The sequence below is a fragment of the Mus caroli genome, chromosome 5 (assembly GCF_900094665.2).
Source record: "Mus caroli chromosome 5, CAROLI_EIJ_v1.1, whole genome shotgun sequence".
Taxonomy (NCBI): domain Eukaryota; kingdom Metazoa; phylum Chordata; class Mammalia; order Rodentia; family Muridae; genus Mus; species Mus caroli.
In genome coordinates, this window is record NC_034574.1 from 80,889,733 (window position 1) to 80,912,320 (window position 22,588).

The 22,588-nt window shown below is 36.7% G+C and overlaps 1 protein-coding gene across 1 annotated transcript; it reads left to right on the top strand.

The window, feature by feature from the left end:
• The first annotated feature begins 9,149 nt into the window (after positions 1-9,149).
• Positions 9,150-16,228, top strand: LOC110294884 (stress response protein NST1-like). Its single transcript, XM_021163358.1, has 2 exons — positions 9,150-9,203; positions 14,558-16,228. Exons 1-2 carry the CDS (start codon positions 9,150-9,152, stop codon positions 16,226-16,228), a joined length of 1,725 nt encoding a protein of 574 aa, XP_021019017.1.
• Positions 16,229-22,588: the final 6,360 nt, after the last annotated feature.

The window sequence follows — 22,588 nt, forward strand, 5'->3', positions numbered from 1 at the left end:
TCCAGAAAGAAAACAAATCAGTACAAATCGGATCCACGCGACATTCTGCAGCACACGTGGCCTTTCTGGTCTAAAACTGATGGCCACTGATCTCATGAGAAGGTGGCATTATGTATTGTTCTGTTACTGCCACGTCTGCTATATCACTTCAGCCAAGTGGCTTAGAAGAAATATCACAGTAATGATGTTTGTACTTGAAGTGTGAATCTGCTTAGAGGACTCCACAGGAAACAAGGTCATTCCCTATCTTCTGGTTTTCTATCAGCGTAGATTTTACCATTGAGGTCATGTACCTTTAGTGCTAAGAACAGAGCCTCCACCCCCCCCCCCAAAAAAAAGATGCTAAACATTTTTAATAAATGAGTAAATGAAATCTATTAGTGATGAAAATATAAAATGTAAGGCTATATGAACATTTTCCTTACAAATCATTTAAAGTAAGCAGCTAATGTCTTTCAATATATAAATAAGTTAGCCTTCATGTTGTTAATCACTTTTACAATCTGCTAAGTAATATGTTTCATGTATTAATAAGCCTTTCTTAGTTAAAACTAATAACATCCCAATTCTGAATTGAAAATGCTGTCATCTACTTTTTAATATAAAGTTAAATGGCATCAAATACCTACTTTTCATTGATAGGATTTTCCAAAAATAAGCAAAAATATACAAATGGCCGAATAAATTTCAACAATAGCAATAAATTGTCATATTCTACTATGGACAGTGTAAAGATTTACAGGGAGAGAGAAACTGCAAAGAAAAAGACCTAATTCTTCACTCTGTTGCTCCCTTTCCCAGGTCCATCCCACCTACATAAATGTTTTCCTCCACTATAAAAAATAGGTTTCCATTCTGCTCATTAGAATGTAAGCAAGTTGTTTAAAGAGGTTCCAGAACCCGGTTATTTGATTTGCTGAAACTGGGCCCTTAATTGTAAACATTGTGGTTTTTGTTTGTTTATTTGTTTGATTGTTTCATTTTTGTGCTTTGTTTTGTTTTGAGACAGAATCCTACTTCAGACAGCCGTAGCTATATGAGAGGTCAATGTGGATACTAGGCTGACCTTGAACACACAGAGATGCAACTGCTTCTACTTCCTAAATCCTGGGATTAAACCCATATAATATGCAACTAACCTTCAACAATATGCACAAATGCATTAAGACACCTTTTTTTTTCACTTCTCCCTTATTTCGTAGAAAATTTATTCTTACATTTAATCCTTGTGAAAGTCTTTGGAACTCACTGGAATTCAATAAAAAGAGATCATTCAAAACTGATTCCTAAGGAAGTTACTTTTGATTACATTGGACGGTGGTCAAAATATTCCCACTGACATTCACAGACCCAAGTATCTTGTTGCAATACTCACTGCCACTCTGCTCACTCTGGTCTGTGCACATCATTTAAACATCATGTACTCAGTTCATAGCACAATAGTAGTAATTAACTGAAAAGTTCCATCTATAACAACTAAACTGCACCAATTCTATCTGACTTTGAAAACAAATTCAAGTTAATTTCTCGAAATCTTAAAATTTGCTTAAAAATTCTTAAAATCTTATTTATCCAAAAATGGCAATAGCCAAATAATAGATATCAATTTACATTAATGGTAAATATATATGACATGATGATTGTGCAAGAGCTTTACTGGATAAAGCTTTCGGGGGGGGGGGAATCAAACAACCCAGTCACAAGGGTCACCTAAGATTATTGGAAAACACAGATCTTTATGCTACAATTCATAACAGTTGCAAAGTTATAGTTGTGAAATGACAACATATATAATTTTATGTTTGGGAGTGACCACAACATGAAGGACTATATTAAAGATTTGCCACATTGGGGATATTGAGAACCACTGCTTTAGAATTTAGAGAGAGGCAGTGGTCATATCAAACTGTATCAGACAGCAGAAGAAAGCAATCATCATTTAGTAACGCCTAAACTTTATCAGCATCAAACATTTTCTTTATCCCCCCCATCTCAAGGGCAAGTTTAATTTGCTCCATATCAACAATGGGCTCTCTGCTCACTTGGGAGTATGCACCACCAAAGCCTGTATCTGCCAGATTCATGTCATACTTTGCTATAACTTAAAAGATAATTAGTCACCTGCAAATTATTGTTGAGAGGTGAAATTAGCGTTTTCAACTACCCAACAGTTAATGTCTACAATCCAGGCCAAAGAAAGGCTACTGTTATCATTGGCACCAAACTTACCCATTCCTATTGACCAATGATAGTCTCTGAAATATGCAGGGTTCTACAAATCACACTAACAGAAAACTTCTGACAAGGACCACAGGTGTTTAGTCAATGACAGAAACCCTTGGTAAGCACCACTATCTCTGGTTCTTTTAAGTATTATTAGCAGTGTTGTGTCCAAAGTAAATCCCCTGAATTTTGCCACAACTAATTCAATAGCTACTGCACCTCAGACTTCCAATGTTACACCCAAGGCACCAGAAACACCAATACTGTTATCACCAATAACTACCAGCACAGTCCTAGCACAATAGTCACTGACTCGGCAGTAAATATATATATATATATATATATATATATATATATATATATATATATATATAAAATATGCATATAGATGTATGTATATATACACATAGAGATGTATGTATATATGCATATATGTCTGTATATGTGTGTGTGTGTGTGTGTATCCTCAGAGCCTGTTTCTCCTGCAACCACTCCACATCCACAGCAGCCTCAGCAGTAGCTGTAGTAGAATCAATGCACCAAGAAACTACTGCTTCAGTCCACAACTTGCTCAAATGCAAGGCTAGCTCTACATGCCCTATTTATACCACTGTGTTTTAGTTTAACACAGAGAGGACTTAGAAACTGATACAATCACAGTAGACATTACCACTCAGTTTGCCACAGATGACATCACCACTCAAACTGCCCCTGCCAACATATATCTTGAACAAATTTAATATAAATTTGTTATTGTAAATGGCAAATATTTTGAGGTCTGGTATTCTATTTATTACTGAATACAATGGCTTTTCTTTCTTATCAAGTTGGTCAGGGTAAGTATCACCTGTCTTAGAGAAGTATACCTCTGAGTATCTGTCTTTGTCAATGATTTCCTCATCAGGACTCTGACCAAGTGAATCGGCTAGTTCCTTGATAGGTTTATGTAATACAACAGCACTGTTGGGAAGTGCTAGAGGTAGGCAAGGTAGGGAAGGTAGGGCCTAATTATAGAAAGGAAATCTCTTGGATTTAAGACCTTGGGTGCTATTTTTTTCCCTTAGTGTTATCTTCTATCCCCATATCTCTTCTTCCTAGCTACATAGCATAAGCTACTCCATTCCATTCCATGAAGGACTAACATCTGATTTGTAGGAAAAACCAATTTTCAAATTTTGTTGAAACTGTGAGAAGTAGGTTCAAAGAAGTTAAAGAAGAAGGAAGGCCCAAATGAGAATGCTTGAATCCCACTTAGAAGGGAGAACAAAACAGTCATGGGAGACAGAAGGAAGGAGGCACCTCAGTGGGTAAGGAGAGGGATAGTGAAATAAGGGGCCATAGTAAGGCACAGAGATAAACAGGTGTGAGTCACAGGAGAATGAATGCAAACATGTAGCTTCCAGGTATCAGGCTACTCAGAGGCCCCTGATGCATATGTAGGAGAGGGCTGCCACATCTGTCCTCAATGGTAGAGGATGCCTTAATCCTGCAGAAACTTGATACACCAGGGCTAAGGGATATGGGTTGGGCTGCCCTCTCAGAGGCAAAGGGGATGGGGGGAGGAACTCTGATAAGGGAAGTGGGGCAGCATTTGGGATGTAAATAGATAAGTAAATAAAGAGACAATAGAAAAGATGCGTTGAAGGCATCTCAGGAATTTACCACCCATCCCAGGCATTAAGGTGTGAAACAATATACTCATTTGAAACACTTTCCCTGGAAAAGAAAACTCCTCATATAGGGCCGAGTCAGGAAGTATTTTTCCAGGTTCCTTCATCCAGTCATTCAGAACCATGGTCTAGCTAACTGCTAGAATTGACTGGTGACTCACCAGCACTGTTCATTTAACATTGCTTTTTCAGAAGAATCAAAGATCAGTTTACTAGAAAATGAAGGAAGCTGTTTGTCTCATGAACCTACTGGAAAAGCAGAAAATCATAGACGTCACTCTTCATTAAGGAAACTTCTCTTTGTACCACAAACACAAAATGAAACAACAACTAATCAAAATGCAGAGTTGTATACCCCAGTCACAGTGGGTGCATCTACAACATACTCCCTCAAGGAATATGGAGGAAGAAGCTGTGGAGAGACTATAAGAACCAGAGGATCCTGATGTGCTGTGAAACTGTGTCTACTTGTAATGTCATATCCAGCATATCTGCCCAAACATCAACTAAACAAGGAAAACAACAGGGAACAAAGATGACCCAGAGAAGAGCACACCCATTCATAATTCCATGTCAAGTGTTCAACCCTGGAAAACATATACAAGTAACATTATACAGACTAAACAAGTCACATTTAAGAATGTATCCGTGTAAACATGTACATAAATGCTTGCAATAACAATTAATGAATAAAAAGACCAGGAATTTGAAAAAGAGCAAAGAGGGGTACATGGGAGGGGTATTGTTGAGAAGGGAAGGGAGGAATATAGCTATATTATATTGCATTCTCAAAAGTATGAAATAAATTTTTAAATGTTTAAAGGATCCGTAAGTACTTTAGTCCTTACCAAACACACTGTTATTCAAATACAGTATAAAGGACATCTCGGTACCTGGAGTTGCATATGCTTAAGAGTTAACTAAAAATTGGAGGTCTCTCACTTTAGCCTGGGCTGCATCTGAATGGCTCTGGGCTTCCAGGGCAAAGATGATGGCTAGAGTCTAGGAAGAGTTGTTGGAAGAGAGAGACAGAGAAAGACTGGACAGTGGACTTTTAGTTAGATGGAAGCAAAAGTCTGGTTAGCTGCTGTAGAGCAATTCAGCTACAGACTAGCATAATGCAGCTAAAATAGAGTGCGAGTGACCCCAAGAAAAAAGCCTGAGTGTTTGCATAGCATGTTCAGTCTGGAAATCCTACAGAGAAAAAAACATGATGAATTAAGAGGCAGGTGTGTGTAACTTGAGCTATACAGAGAAACCCTGTCTCGAAAAACCAAAAAAAAAAAAAAAAAAAAGTAAAGATTTTGGTAAAATAATAAATTGCAGTTACTTTGTTGTATGAAAGTTTTAACACTTGGGATAAAATTCAACAATAAATAGGAATCTAAATATTGCTAATATCTACAGTCAAAATGCTTTGCTTTAGTTCTCTTATATTTTTGGTTGTGAGCCTAGCCTTTAATGGCTGAGCCATCTCTCCAGCCTGCTTTAGTACTTCAGAAACAAACAAGACTGAAATGTTTACATATTTAAATTCTGATTCAACTCTTATTTCTGCATCCAATGACATATTAGAAACTGCTGGAAGAATTGCTTCTTTAAATCTCAAAAATACTATAACCGAAAGGATGATTGTGGTGATACACTAAATTGAGCAATGATGAGCAAAGAGATAAGATTCTCAGATAAAAGTGAATGAAAAGGGCTTTATCATTTTGGAATTTAATCCATTTTGGTATTGGAATGAAAATATGTTATAGCATTTCAATATATATTTATGTGGTGATATAAGGATTTGGCTATTCAGCACACTTATTCTTTAAATGTGTCTAAACCCTCAAATTCTTTATTTCTGAATTGCTCATCTGCTCTTCAGAGTTGACCTAAAGTTGTAGGTTCAACTTCCCCAATCATTTTTATTCTTTCTTCAACAATACTTATCATAAATTTATTTCTTCTTTAAACTTTCTACTATTCAGTTGTTTTCAATGATTGTTTTTCTAAACATGGTATATAAGGACGGATGGGCAAGCTGTTCTGAAATGTTCTTCTCTGGTTATAAGATATAGATCGTATATCCTCAATTTTATTTTCTAATGTATCTGATACAGTACAATTAATAAAATGTCAAACTGTACAACAATATAATTCCCATTATTGTTCTATTTGAAGCTCTTTCATTTTTCATATAATCACTAATATTTAGATTTGAATTAGTGTTTTTCATGTAATTTCCATGTAAATAATATGTTAATAATGATGTGATATATTTTGTTGTTAACAACAAACTAGACTTATTTTCTTAAAGCTTCTAAATATTCTTGAAGTCACATTGATAAATGCATGATTAATTTTAATATAAACATTAAACCTGTAATATCATAAGGAGTTTACATAAAGCCTTTCTTCGGGGAATTGTCAATTATAAACTCAAAAGAGAACTATGTCACCAAAGTCCTCAGCTTCCAACATCCTCTCTCCTATTCCAATATTCAATCAAAGTGAGAACCATAAACCTAAAATAACATTGGCTTTATAAAAGATATTGTCTGATTGGTCTAAGAAAAAAGGGAGGTGAATTTTATTATGCCTGAAATTAGTGGAACAGTCATAATTATATGTAAGTTTTCTCACCTGCAAGTTCTTACCTCAATTCTCAATAAAGACAACAGAGCTTATTGCTGTTATCCACGCTTAATTATGATATTGCTTATCAAGCATATACACAGTGATTCAAGTGTAGCCAGACTCTGTCTTCCAACCTCCATATGGTCCTTGAAAAACAAGATAATGGAGAAATTTTATCCAAGAGAAATAGCTGAATGGAAACACACACACTTGATATGTAACATGGAAATGTCCTTGTTTGTGCTCCACTGTTCTATCACCTCAACAAATCCATCCACAGCCTCCCAATGCAAAAATAATGAAGGGTCTAATAAATATCTGTTGAATAAGTAGGGGATTTCCATCTAAATCTAATAATAATGAAATTGAACAGCATGTTTAAAATATATATATAAATAATGTTACTAGGAAAATTAAATGCTCACATAAACTAAATTTCAAAATAACAATGATAATAAAGGTATTTAATTGTATAAAATATTTCCATAGATGTTTTCTTTTGATTTTTGATAACTTATTCTGGTAACTGGCACCAGGGTGATAAAGAAAAACAGTATTTAAAAATGAATTTAGGTTATAGAATAGTTAAAACAATATGCACAAGGGTTAACCCGAGGCTTTCTGATTCAGGGGCTGGTGTTCTTTTTATTAATGTAGTATTGTTTTATAAAAGCTGTTACGCTATTTCTTATTTACAGATAAAAATCATCTATATTTTCATATATATGGTAACAGCAATTGAATAAGGATTAAGAAAGCTGATTAGCAATCATTTAACACACACTCTTAAAATTTGGGGATGCCTGTAACCCATAAATTCTTTATAATAGACACTTTAGTTTTAAAAGTGTAAAATTATATTTGTGTCAATGGAGAAAAGACTACATAGTTATAAGATGTTATTTTTAACATTGATCTCTTTATATTATACTTCAGAAAACTGAAAAAAATACATAAATGTAATTGATCAAATTTGGAATCTTTAAAAATTAAAAATGTCTAGAACAATAATAAATTAAACTAAACAGTGAACATAAAGGCTTTTGTGCTAATTTCTGATGTTTGTTAATGATCGGTTTATTCTTACTACTTCCAACAAAAATATAGATAAGAGTGCTTGTAATTTTTCTGAAAGAAAAACGTAAAATACCAAACGGTTCAAGACTAAACGGATTAACCTATGCACACAAACACATATGCAACGCACATTATTTTTTCCTAGACTCTACTCTGTAACACAACCAATAGAGGAAAAGTAGGAGGGATATAGAGAATGCAGGCATGCTTTATTAGAGACAAGACTCCATTAGTTCTTCATCTGCAGATAGTCAATTGTTGGAACTGGATGGACTCAAAGTAAACCAACGATAACTACACCAAGGTAAGTGTATGAACAGGTCCAGTTCTTCTAGGACACCTTCAGTTCCAAACACACTTTCCTTGGCTAATGTCTAGTCTATTTTCTAACCAAGATGAAGCTTGGAGTGGGTTTAGTACTACCCAGTCTTAACTGAATGGGAAATTATGCAAACAAATGTCCACAAAGTGTTGACAGACTAATCATGATCTTCTAGAAGCTATTGAAAACTGTCTTCATGAGTTCGCTATTGGACATTGTCATAGAAAACAGTTCCCAGAACTCTATCATAGCAGTAAATGAAAACCCATTAAAGAAACTCAGAATTTAAAAACTGTATGAATGAGGAATAGAGGCACTGCTGCTAAAGACTAGAAAAATTTCATCATTTGAGAATTCTCTTTGTCATCAAACATAATTAGCCCACTTCATTGAGTCTGTTCTAATATGCAGGCAAATCCTTACTGAAGTGATTTTGATAAAATGTCTAAAAGAGTTAGAGAAAGAAAAAATCTTCATGGACACACACATACACACACACATACATACACATGTATATACACAGTGAGGTGTAAATGAATATTAAGAGGTAAGGGTTAGAAATGCCTTTAAAGCCACTTACAGATTTTTAAACATTTTTTTGTCTATAGGATAAATATCAATGGGAAGCAATAGAAACTTTTAACTCAGAAACAAGAATAATCAGTTTATATTTCTACTTTATTATACATATTAATTGCACAAAATCATGTTTTACCATGACATTTTCATACATAAATATATGTTTATATGATATGGTATACTTTGATTATATTCCTTCCCTTCAGTACTTTCTTGTTATTCTTTCTTTCCCCATTGGTGTGTGTGTGTGTGTGTGTGTGTGTGTATGTTTCTGTTGGGGATTATGTGTGTATGTCTTATTTCTTGTTATTTGATTTTGGCTATTTTTGTTGTTGTTGTCATTGTTTCTTAAAGAGTGAAAAACCCAGGTCATGTGCACACAGAGGTGAAGAGATCTAGGAAGAATTGAGGAAGGAAAAAAATAATGAAAATATATTGTGTGATAAAATTATTTCAATAAAAGAAACACATGTGTGTTTAATATTTTACAACTGTATCTATAATTCAACTCAGGGAGAAAAAAACAATACTTTGTCCTTAAACAGTCCTTTTTTTTTAGATCACTAGGGGTTGGGTTAGTCATCATAGCATTGTTAAGAAGCTAACAGATACTTTTCTGATTTTGTTCATTAAGGAGTTAAAAAGACAGGATGAAGGCTTTGATCCTACAAGGATTCATTTTGGCCTTTGCCATTTGCTTCCAGGTAAGTACATAGACTCTTGAAAAAACATAATAAATGCCTAAAAATAAAGGCTATGTAAAATTAGGATTGGGTTAAAGGCAAGATGATGATATTGTCTTTCGAAGCCAGGATAGATTAACAAATGATAAAAAGGAACATGAACAGATTTTTCTTCCAATGTTCATGGGAATAAGTCTATTTGACACCTACAGCAGGTGAATCCCAGGCACCAGAAGAATTGCAAGTTCAAGGATAGCCTAGGCATTGAGTGTGATCCTGTCACAGAATTCCTGAATAAATAAATAAATGATCAACTAGAATTTGGAAAGAGATCCAAATAAAGGGAGAGATAGAAAGAAAATAAAGGAGTTAATAAGGATGGAAAAGCCTGCTATTCTGTGAGGAGAATAAGGAATGAGAAAAAAACTCTGAATAAATATAGAAGATATGGAACTAACTTTATGAAGAAAGTACCAAGGCTCCTTAGTGTCCACAGCCCTCTTTTCAGTGGCCAGGCCCTGCTCCTTAGTGCCCATGCCCACCCAGCACCTCCAAGTGAAGAAAATTTTCTTCTGTTATTTGAATCCTTAGAATCAAAAGCTACACAGTATTTCCCCGTTTAAGACAAAGGCAATTTAAGACAAGAGAGATAGGCCCTTCAACGAATGTCTGCAATTGACCCTAGGCAAAGGGAGAAACCATGATGTCTAAGAGAAATATAAGCTCACACTTTCACCTCATCTGAAACACGACTTGTACAAGTAGATTTTGAACTTGATGCGCTAGGTGAAACCGTGCTTTCAACTTTATGCCTTTCTGCTTACCTGTTCTTTCTTGGGGCTGGAAGAAGTCTTTCTGTTTTCCTGGTTTAATTGCAAAATACTTGTTTGTTCCTTACGTTTCTGTTTGGAAATATTTTTAGAACTATAATTAGCCTTTACATGTTGTCAGTTTTACTCAACTGTAGTTTATTACAAAATTCTTTCTGCAGCAGTCCCTACCCCCCAGAGAAAGTTGATACTGAAAGGAGAACTTGGGTGTTTGGGTCTTGATTTTTGTTTTGTTTTGTTTTTCTTTTATTGAACATAATCTTCCTCACATACTATATCTTGAATAAGGTTTTCCTTCCCTCTTCTCCTTCAGTTCCTTTTCACCTTGGCTCTCATCCTAACTCAACTCTTCTCTAGCTCTTGTTAGACTTCAGACATCTAAGGGATAATAACACATCAGAATAGTACAGAGCAAACAGAAGCAAAAGAACCTAGGGAAAAGCACACAAGAAGCAAATATAGTTGCAGAAACACACACACACTCAGAAAGCTCATAAGAACACTAAACTGGAAGCCATAATATATACATGCAAAGGACCTGTAATATGACACTGAGTTCTTTCATTATTGGCCATCTACTCCTGACCATGCAATCTACCCCTAAGAGGAGTAGTTTGTTTTCCCAATGAGGATTCCTTAGAAAATATTAATTATTTTTTTTTGCAAGTAGTTTTAGTTTAAACTAGAGAGGGCCTATAGGTTAGAGGAAAGGGCATGGTGTAAACTTTCAGCTCTAGGAGCCAACCTGATGCAGACCCATGAAGGCCCTGTACATGCTGCATCAGTCTCTGTGAATCTATGTACGTCAATTTTATTCTGTCTAGAAGGCTTGGTTTCCTTGTTTTTTTCCATCCTCTGTCTCTTACACTTTTTTCACCTCCTCTTCTGCAGGATTCCCTGAGCCCTGAGAAAAGGGATTACATAGAGACAGCTTATTTAAGGCTGAGGGTTCCAAAGTTTCTGACTCTCTTTATAATGTATGAGGGTGTATTTCTGTATTTGTTCACATCTGCTGCATGAGGAAGCTTCTCTTATAATCGCAGAGCAAGACACTGATTTATGAGCAGAGCAGAAGACCTTAGGAGTCATTTTATTGCTATGTTCTTTAGAAGAACAGTACTGTTTTGGTTTTTCCCTGGTCCCAGTCTTAGATTCTTGATCATCTAATTAGCCTTGGGCGTGGGCTCAACCTCATGGAGTAAGCCTTAATTCAAATTAACTATTGGTTAGTTACTCTCACAAGCTTCATGCCACCATTTCGTTCACATATCTTGCATACAGGACACTATTGTAAATCAAAAGATTTGTATCTGGGTTGGTGTTTACGTTTCTATTTTTGCTAGCATGCAGAATACCTCTCTGTAACAAAGATGATAAAAACATAGCAGCAAAGGCTCTATGTAGGCAGAAGCTGAGCTTTGCCATGTTCAATGTGCTGTGTAGATGAGGCTTTACAAGAGTTTGTGGAGAGAAAACTACAACACAGCCAGGGTTGCCTGTTAGCATATTTGTCTTCTTGGGGCTGGGATATTTCACTCAGGATGATTTTTGTCTGGCTCCATCTGTTTATGTTAAAACTTCATGATTTCATTTTGTAAAGAGTTAAGTAATAATCCCAATGGATAAATAAATATATGACAGGTTCTTTACAGAACCCTTCTTCTGTCGAGGGACATCTAGGTTGTTTTCAAATTCTGGCTATTATGAATAGAGTGGCAAAGGACATGATATCAGTGGAAGGATGAAGTTTCCTTTAGGTATAAGCCCAGCAGTGGTACAGCTTGATGTTGAAGTAGATCCATTCACATCTTCCTGAGGGACTCCTGGGGAACAATGATTTCCATAGTGGCTGTGCAAGTTTGCAGTCCAGCAATGGGAGAGTGGTCCCTTTATTCCACATCCTCATTGGCTTGAGCTGTCATTTGTTTTATTGATCTTAGACACTCTTATGAGAATAAGATGAAAGCTCAAAGTCATTTGATTTGTATTTCTCTGAAGGCTAAGGATGCTGAACATTTCTTTGAGTAATTCGAGTTTCTCGAGTTTCTCATTTCTCAGTAATTCGAGTTTCCTCTTTTGAGAATTCTATGTTTAGATCTGTGCCTCATTTTTTAAATCAAATTTTCTTGATATCTAGGTTTTGTTTTTGTTTTTTAGTTCTTTATATGTTTTGGATATTAGCCTCTATAGGATGTGTAGTTGGCAAAACCTTTTCCCTTTCTGTATGTTACTGCTTTGTCCTAATGATAGTGTCCTTGGCTGCAAAGTAGCTTTTCACTTTCATGAGATCTCATTTACTAATCGTTGGTCTTCAGTGCCAGTGCTAACTACATTTTGTTCAGAAACTATTTTTCTATGCCAACACATTCAAGGCCATTTCTCACTTTATTTTCTATCAGGTTCAGTTTACCTGGTTTTGTGTTGAGATCATTAATTTATTTAGAGTTGAACTTTATGAAGGGTGATAAGTATGGATCTATTTATATTCTTGTACATACAGCCATCCAATTAGACTAGCACCATTTGTTAAGGATGATATCTTTTTTTCAGTGTGTATTTCTGACTTCTTTAGCAAAAATCAAGTGACAATAGTATGTGGATTTATATCTGGGTCTTTGATTTGATTTCATTGGTCAACATGTCTATTTTTGTGTGAATGCCATGCTGTTTCTATTACTATAGCTCTGTAGTACAATCTAAGGTCAGGAATAGAGATACCTCCAGCAGCCCTTTTTATTATTCAGCTTACCAGCTTCACTGACCTACTTGCTTCTCTGACAGGTTTAGCTTGAAGGTTCCTAGGAAATATCTGTTGGATTTGGGGTCTGGAATAACAGTATGAATAAGGAGGAAAGTTGGAGGAGATCTGTGTCATCCACTAGAGATGAGGGCATCGAGGAAGGGGAGTCCACAGCAGATGATCTTCTACAGAGCTAGAGATAACATTAAGGGAGTAAATTTGGAGGAGAGAAAAATTAGAGATAAAAACCTGCCATTTCACTACTTCTTTCCCTGGCTAGAATGAGGTGCAGGGAATGTCTGCTGAACTTGGAAGCTGAGATAAAGCAGTGAGTAGGGAGAAGGAAGTTTTAAAAGTAAGATCTGTGTGATAGGCTGAAGGTAGTGCAGAGAAGATGAGGCTGCAGCAGGTAGTCTGCTGTAGAGCTGGGGGTGAGACTGGGGAGTACGATTTGAAGGAAATGAATGAGAAGTAAAGATTTAGAGTCACCCTACCTGCTTCCCAAGCAGGAATGTTCAGGCTCCTTTCTAGTGTATGGATGCAGGCATCTGTATTATTAGGGTAGAGGTATAAAGAGCTTATATGCATTTAACTTCCTTAGTTAAACAGATTTCTTCCTTTCTGTAAAATTTATAAAGGCAGGAACTTCTCTGTATGGCCTAGGTTGAAGGCAAGAGGGGAGCTTTAAATATTGATAATAGAGAGGAAATGTTTATGGACTCAAGTCACATTGAAAATCCCATCATGTTTCTGAGAACAGACAGCTTAGCTTGGCAGGAATTTCAGGTAGTGTGGGTTTTTGGGTGGCATCTACTCAGACACTAAGCTGGAGAGAAAACATTGTACTAACAGTGTCCTATACTACGTACTGCATGGATTGGTCCTAGAAATCTGAATAAGACAATATAGGAATGAAGAAATGGGAAACGCTGCAGAAACAACAACAACAACAACAAAGAGCATACAGAAAAGCTGGGGTTGGGTGGACTATGCTCATTCTCATAGAATGCACAAGCCAGGAACTCAGCAATTTTATTATGCACTGTACTAAGAGGAAGGGCTAGTTGGACTCTGTGAGCAACTATAGAAGAACAATCTTAACCTGTAAACATTCGTGAGAAGCAAGCTGTGGATAATAGTTTCTGGACCAGGTTTTGCCAAGTCCATGCATAAGAAGTATCAGGGTCCTTGACATTATTTTGTCCATGTCAACAATACACATTTCCTCAGCACTTTGCCAGGTCCTCACAGTGCTGGCTGCTATGAGTTCTACCTTGCTTCTGTTTCAACCTAACTGAAGGTGTCTAGAAATGCCATTTCTCCCAATATTCTCTATAAGGTGAGACTGGAGCAAGCTTTATGAGAAGAGTCAAGGAACAATAGGGAAGTGGGTGACCACTTCCAGTTCTTTTGCACCATGTGAAAACTAGTATCCCAGAGAAATCTCTGATTAGTACTGTGTCAACATGGGGAAGAATACATGTGGTACTGTCAAACTGAGACCATTATTTTAATACTTCATTCATTTCTAGGAACCACTTGAATGTGTCGAGCTTGGAAGTTTTCATAGAGATTTTCTGAGCTACTGGTAGCTGCTAATTGAACTTTATAAGGAGTGTACATAAAGACTGGCAGGCTCTATATTATCATGATGCTCTATATGTAACATATTTTAGGCTATTCTATAGTTTTAAAAAAGGCTCTACTGCCTCCTAAATGAAAGAGTAGTTCAATTCCTGAAAGGAGAATGAAAATACAAAATTTATCCATTATCTCATTTGATAATATTTTCTCTTTGCCTGTAGCTCAGTGAGAGTCAGAAATCATGGCAGCAGACAATAGAAAAGGTAATCAACAGTCAACCCATCCAAAAGTTAACTTCCAAGACATCACAAAGCAAACTTTTACCTACACAGCTTGACAAACAACTTTCATCCTTGTCTCATCACTCTGCCTCACCTACCAACAGATTGTTATCACCCTTCAATGCTCAGAGTGTAAAGACTGTACTTTCTGATGTTGGCTCAAAGGTTAAAAAGGGAGTTGAACATTTATCTTCACAATTTAGGAAATTAAGTAGAAAGAGAAGATCTGACCGGTCCAGGCCGGTTAACAGACTGGTAAAACAACCTAAGATTAGATCAGCTACTCAAATACCTAAACGCAGAAAGAGATCTTCAGAATCCTTGAAAAGGACCCAGTCTAAACCATGCAGAAAACAACCATCTAAGCTAGAAAAGAAAAGACAAAAGGTAACGGAAAATTTGGCACGTTCTACGAAGGCTATTAAAATAAAGCTCACAAAAGATAAATCTGTAATATCACCCAAGAGAAAGCAAGCCTCCCCTAAGTCCAGAAAGGAAAAACGACAGCAAAGGAAAGAGCAGAGAGAGGAAAGACGACAGCAAAGGAAAGAGCAGAGAGAGGAAAGACGACAGCAAAGGAAAGAGCAGAGAGAGGAAAGACGAGAGCAGAGAGAGGAAAGACGTCAGCAAAGGAAACAGCAGAGAGCTGCTTCAAGGGCTGTAAAGAAAGAGCTTAGGGAGATTACATCTAAACTGGCACTTCTGAAAAAGCAAACATCATTTGTCATAAATAATAGCTTAGGTAAATCCAAGACCAGACACCCCAAACTCAACGAGAAAAGCACACTTGAAACCTTTGAAGAAGCAAAGAATCTACTTTCCTTAGCAGAGGAAATCTTCAATGCATCTATGAGGGGACAACCAACACCTGCTCAGATATTGTTGTCTTCACCTAATTCAATGATTTCTAGTACCAGTGCAGGACCTGCTCCCACTAAGAGTTCAACCACAGCCCCGGTGATTAGCACTACTACCTTAGTACCATCAACCACTACCTCAGCAACAGAGACTACATCCACAAAGCCTTCAGAAGATTCCACACATACAGGTACTTCCTTTAGTCCTACAACTTCGGCCTCTGTCTCTACCACTATATCTGCTTCTACCTCAGAGGTCTCAGAAACTGAAGCAAACACCGAAGATATGACCACCACCCAAGCTATGGATGGTTCTACCACTCAAGCTGCCTCTAAAACTTCAACAAGCATAAGTACCACACCTCGTGTCACCACTACAAACACCACCTCTGTGCTTACTGGAGACAAATCTAAAACAAATTTCACTACTCAAGGGATTGAGGCCACCACCAGTGGTAGCACATTGTCATCAACCAGCAAGGCCACATCTCTTGCTCCTGCCACTACAAAAATACCCACAACATCTGCCTTTGTTTCTGTTGGTTCTACCAGGAATGCATCACAAGGCATCACATCTGCATCACGTTCTACTAGTAGTGCACCTATCACTGTCACAACTACAAAAAACGTGACTACCACATTAGTAACTACAACTGTCACTCAAACAGCAAATAACACAAGCAATGAAACTACAACCCAAGTGCATGTAGGAACCACTAAGTCAACAACTGGCACAACTTCTGTAGCCATATGATGCCTCTCAGTGCTGTTACCAAGTGATTCTATGATCTCAAAGACAAACTACACATCTATAGTCACCACCTCAGCTGCTAGGTCCATAACTACAAAACTTCTGAAAGCTATCGTCCCAATCTCTGGAACAAATACAGCTACCACTGTGGCTATATCTTCCCCCCAGAAATTCAAATGTTGCAAGCAATGCAGTCCTTGTGGATACATCCTCTTCTACCTCTGTGGCTCCCTCCTTCACTGCTCAACATGTGAATTTGGGTAAAAATTACACTCAGGCTTCTGGAGCTACAACTCCACAGCAGGAGGCTTCCCCATGAACCACAGGAAAATAAAATTTCTGAAGAGATACCACAGCTCCATCACTGAGGCCCCAACTTCTCCAGCTGACTCTACAACCTTAGAAATAGGCACCACAACTATAACTACCATCACATCTGTATAGCTACTGGCCACGACATCTGTGGTTACTTCATTAACAACCACAATCCCCATAGCAGCCACTACTGCCCCTGCAACCTCTACATCTTCAGTTTCAGATGTCACAATTACTACCAGAGCCAGTGTGCCATCATTTCCCACAATTGCAATTACTCAATTACAGGAATGATTGTTCAGCTGCGGAAATCATGGCTCCAATGGACTAGACTGAAACTCTAGTCATGAAAAACACAGCCTCAGCTTAAGCTACCTCTGCTACTAACAGCACAGGACACTACTGCTACTACAACTACAGACAAAAAATTTGTAAGTGGTATTAACCTTGCATCAATGTAAACAATCTTCTCAAACATCTCGATGAGTGTAAATTATATCATGTAAAGGAAATAGATAAAGAAATTCAGAATGTTCTATGTGTCCTTGAACACCATGTATCACTTCTAGTTATAACTTACATTTGACTTTGCATTTGATAAAGATACATTATTCTGAGTTTACACACAAAGGTGTAGGGGGATAGGGTGTAGATGTGTGTGTGTGTGTGTGTGTGTGTGTGTGTGTGTGTGTTTGTAGAATATGTGGTAGCAAAACCAAGACTAAAATACACAGATTTTAATACTTAAGCTACCTTTCAGGTTTTAAGTAAACTGATCCCAGAGATGGTTAAAAAGATTGTAGAACCATAATCACTTAGTTTCTTCTTAAAAGGATGATCACTGAGCTCTATTTATATTTCAGAAACTATACTTTGAAGACTAAGGAAGGACTAAGGAAATTAGCATGCTGGCTAGCTAAATTGGCAAGCTCTGAGCTCAGCTGAAAGACTCCCACTTCAATATATATGGTGAACAGCAATCAATGAAGATGACATCTAATGTCAACTTTAATGTTTAATGTCTACAAACACATGCATACATGCACACACTCCCAAAATGTAAGAACACATAAATACATACATACATACATACATACATACATACACACACACACACACACAAGCACATGTACGTGCCCTATACTTTTCAATAAGATTCCCAGTGAATGCACAGATGGGTGTTATCTAATGAGCTACTAAAACGAAGCCCTGGCACTGGGTCTTCTGAGGTACTTCAGATATATAAGTTTAAACACAAGCATGAGCAAATAACAGTAAAGATTTTTTAAGTAGTTATTCTAGCCAACTTTAATAAGAACTAGGCCAAAATTATTGTAAAAATTGATGATAATATATCATTATTAATAAAGAAAATCTGAGCAGAAAAAATATAATCTAGAAAAATTTGAAGAAACAAGACACATTATAATTCATTATAGATCTATACTGTAAAATGACTAAGATGGAACTACAGATGTGGCTCAGTAGTAGAACATTTCCCAGGTAGGCATGAGGATCTAGATTCAATCCCTAACATTAAAAAGATAAAAATAAAAAAGCTATTAACATTAAGGTAGCAGAAATAGACTATTTCAAAACAATGCCATAGTGAGTTTTATTTAAGGTTTTATAGATATTAGTGCTATATGGATAAAGGTATTCAAGACAGCAATCATAACGGACAAGGCCATTCATTGATATAGTGAAGTAGAGGTGACATGCAATATTCTAAATCTATAATGTGAGAAAATATGATCTACTCTAACAGAATTGACAGTAGCCAGGAAGGTGGAGGGCCTTTCGGGGCTACACAGAACAAAATGGATAAGAACTGGAAATAGTAGAAATAGAAAAGAGCAATTCTGAAACATTTATGGTTATGGTATGGTACATTGAATTCATTTGATCATTTTTACGTCCTAAAATTTTTCTATATTCAGCTGCACACCCTAATAATTGCAAATATTGATCAAGAACTTACTGCCATCCCTCTGAATGATGACATAATTCTAGAAATCATGCTACTTTCAGTCTCCCACTTTCTAAATGTATTCACTTTTATTTCTTCAGCTTTTGTTCAATAAATCATTTTAAAATGTATTTTTTCTTACATTAAATTTTTGCTTGTCTCTGAGTGTGTATACACACACAAGTACACCCTATAATGCAGGAGTGGAAGTCAAAAGGTCAGAGGACCCCTTATACCATGTAAGAATTCTCTTGAAGTTTTCCCCAGCAGTTTTCTCCCATCCCCACTGAAAATATAGAAACAGTCATTCCAGCTTCATAGGACACCTGCTCAGGTGATATCCAGGTAACTGAGGTACCCTAACACTGCATGGTGCCAATGGGCTTCCTCTCTGGTCCTCATTTTATTACAGAAGACAGTTTGGTGAAGCAAGAGGCTTGAAAATACTTCCTCTAAGAAGTTATGTGCATGTGTATATATATATATATATATATATATATATATATATATATATATATACATGTATACATATATATACTTATATATAATATATAAAAATATGTATATAATATATCATTTAAAACTTTCTAGAAAGAAATTAGATAGATAGATAGATAGATAGATAGATAGATAGATAGATAGATAGATAGATAGAAAAATGGTTAACAGTCTTTTCTTCCATCATGTTCAAAGTCAGAACATCAAAGATTTAGAGGTCAGTCCATCAAATAGGTATTCCTAGAACTCAGCAACTCTGGAAGTTCAGAGTTTGAGATGTAAGACTTGACCCTAGTAATAAGAACCTTATACTTGTTCCCAGAAACAGCAAGTATGGGCCATGGTCTGCTCAGCTCCCTACCTCTCATTTCCCTACCTCACATTGCCTGGCTCTCTCTGAGTTTCTAGGCCCAGGATGAATGTTGAACTTGTCCATTAAGGTCCTCCTAACATTCTTTCAATATCACTGCCTTTCTTGATAATTGGTGTTTCTAACCCAGTCCTTTGTAGGGGAAGACTCTAGCCCATTCCCAGTATCCTTGGGTGAGCCTGACGGCTGTTCTTCTTGTCAATTGTACTTTCTTATTACTAAAGATGTTTCAGGAAGAAAGGTGCCATGCCATCAAAAGCAATTTCTCAGCTGGGCACAATGTGATCCTTTTAGTAACTGAATACTTGAAGTATATTGTGCTCCTGGCTTGCCTCCTGTGTGAGGAATATCAGCTTCTCTATCATGTGCAACACAGAGATAAGGAAAGGGAAGTTCTTCATTAACTGATGCAAAGAGAGGAGGTCAACTGAGTCCACTGCTCCACCCCCAACCCTCCACTACATTTAGAAATAAACTATGCAATCACTCATAAATTTTCAAAAGAAGCATATTGTGAAAACTATCTCTGAATTTTTGAAATGCACATGTAGCCCTTGGCCATAGGAACCTATCAGTTTTGAAAAGTGAGGAGGCCATGTAAGACCAGCTGCCCCTCCAGGGGAAGAGTCAAAGAACATGCAATCATTCCAGAAGTATTCCCCATGCTTCCTTCCAGTTATGGCCCTGAACAAAACATAAACACCACAGTTATACATAGATTTGTGTCACTTCGTTCTTCCTTTCCAGAGTTCTATTTCCAATTGACTTATAAGCTGAAAATGCCTGTGCAGACAGCCACAAGGATCTCTCTCAAGTGCTATGTATTTTACGAGTCAGTTCTAATCACGTATCCACTCAACTATGACTGTTCCAACTCTCAGAGCTTTTCTCAAATCATCTTGTACTCATCTTGTTGTCATAAATTACTTCTCTTTTAATTACTTTATTTTGACATTAATACTGTTTTGCTTTTGTTTTGTTTTTTTAATGTTTTATTTCTTTTCATCAAGTATCGTCCTATTCTGAGTTTTTAAAATTTTTGGAGATTACAATTTAATTATAGCATTTCTCTCTTCCCTTTCCTCCTGCAGCCCTCCTTTAAATGGTTCTTTGCTTTCTTTCAAATTTATGGTCTTATTTTTCACTCATTGTTATTTCATGCCTGCTCAGTCCATGTAATGTTACTTGCATGCATGTTTATGGGGCTGATCATTTGGCACTGGACAAGCAACTCTTCCTTGGGGAGGACCATCTCTCTCACTCCCAACTTCCCTCAGTTTCTTGCAGTTCTTTGTGTAAGATTGAGGCCTTGTAGGATTTTCTCCATCCAGTTTGACATATCCATTTGTGTCTTACTTGCTTTGTTCGTGCTTGTTAGGCATGTGAGTAACACTTTATGACTGTAGCTTCTGACGTTACTAGGAGACAAACTCTTCTAACAAAGCCCCTAATCCTCTTGCTCTTACCATCTTTGTGACTCTATACTCACCATGTTGTCTGACTATTGAAGAGAGTAAAGATTTCCCAAGATAATCTGGGCAATAATCTGCATATATCTGTATATATGTATACATTTGCATGTGCAACATAGGCAACTCTTTACAATCATGGAGGTTCTAATCAGACAGTAAGCCTCACATAATCTTTAACACGGGCCATATATTTTATGGAAGCTTCATTTCAAATTGTTAACAACTGTTTATTGAGTTATTACTGAAGGTACTGGTGAAAAATACAGAAACAGAAAATGTAATACTCATTTTCAAAGAACTGACAGTTTATTGTGGGAGCAAAGGAAGCATATTTTGTCTACATTCCATCATCCTCATGTATTTAAGTATTAATAGATTCACCTATTTTTCAGCTCTAAGAGTGGAGTAATGAAACTTAGAGCAAGATGGGTAAAATCTGAGGAATAAATTAAATAGTCAAAAGAATATAAACTTTATAGCTTTAACAAAGGAGAAATCACTTATTGGGAGTGTTCTTGGATTTGTAATCTGGGTAAGTAGGAATAGCTGAGTTGAGGAGAATTTTCAAGGTATAATTAAAGGCATAAAAACATTTCATAGAAATACAATCTTTGAGGTTTTATTGAGGCAATGTCTGATTCTCCATTTTCCCCTAGTATCCACATCTTTGGGCCATGAGTAGGACCAGGAGAGAGCACACACACACAAGCCCCATGCACTTCTCTGAATGAGAAAATTTCCCCTTTTAATGTTCCTATAGAATCTGTGACAATTAGGCAAGACTGACTGTTATTAGGCCTTCAAACATCATTAGATATGAGATGCACTGAAATTCTATGGTTTCTACCCATTTCTAAGCCCAAACACAACATCAATATCTGCCTAACTTCAACCAAACTAACAGCTAACGATCCCTTGGACAACATAAGTAAACTCAGGCAAAAACAAAACAAAACAACAATAACAACAACAAGAAAGCTTTTTTTCAAAAGCTTTCTTAATTGGTGCTCCTACCAGTGTATTTGAAAATGCCTTGGCTTATTTCTTTTGTTCTACAGCTATTAAAAACCTCATGAAACTACTGCATTGCTGAAGTATGGTATTTTGAGGAGCCTGAGTCCGTGTCTCTGAACTGTGGTCATTGCTATTTGCTTCCAGAGTAACCTATCTCCTCTGGAAAAGCTATGCTTTCCGACCAACGACAGGCATGAGACTTGCACTGCCAACAAGACGAGAGTGTTAATAACCTTTAACAATCTTCCTGTGGAAATCAATTTGAGTTACAAAGCACCATCATATTGTTTCCCAATTTACATCTCCTCCTTCAGCATGATCCTTTTGGTGTATGAAAATGTGTTTGCTTTAGCCTCCGCAAACGTTAGGAAAAGCAAATTCTGGAAACTGCATATTAGTATCAACTGAAAGGAAAGCTAAATGAATCATTCACCTCAATGAAGGGAGGCAATAGATTCAGAATTCTTAGACTACTAAAAAGGAGGGAGAAACGGAAAGAATTTCAAGATGGAGTTTCTTAATATGCAACCTTTTGGTTTCATTGACCCAGATTCAACTTTTAAAACAAATAGGCAGAACTCTTAGTTATCTTAGATCTTAAAAGATGAATTAGTGCCAGCCAGGGATTCCGCATCTGTGGTTATCGGCTTCCTTGAAATAAAAAACCTGTACATACAATCTCCAGTTGAATCGGCTTTCCATTCCTAAGTACAGTTTACTGCACC

What these genes read in the sequence shown, in the direction of transcription:
- LOC110294884 (XM_021163358.1), top strand. Translation starts at nt 9,150, where the DNA reads ATGAAGGCTTTGATCCTACAAGGATTCATTTTGGCCTTTGCCATTTGC. An exon ending in CCTTTGCCATTTGCTTCCAG is followed by an intron (nt 9,204 to 14,557) that starts GTAAGTACATAG and finishes CTTTGCCTGTAG; the next exon opens with CTCAGTGAGAGTCAGAAATC.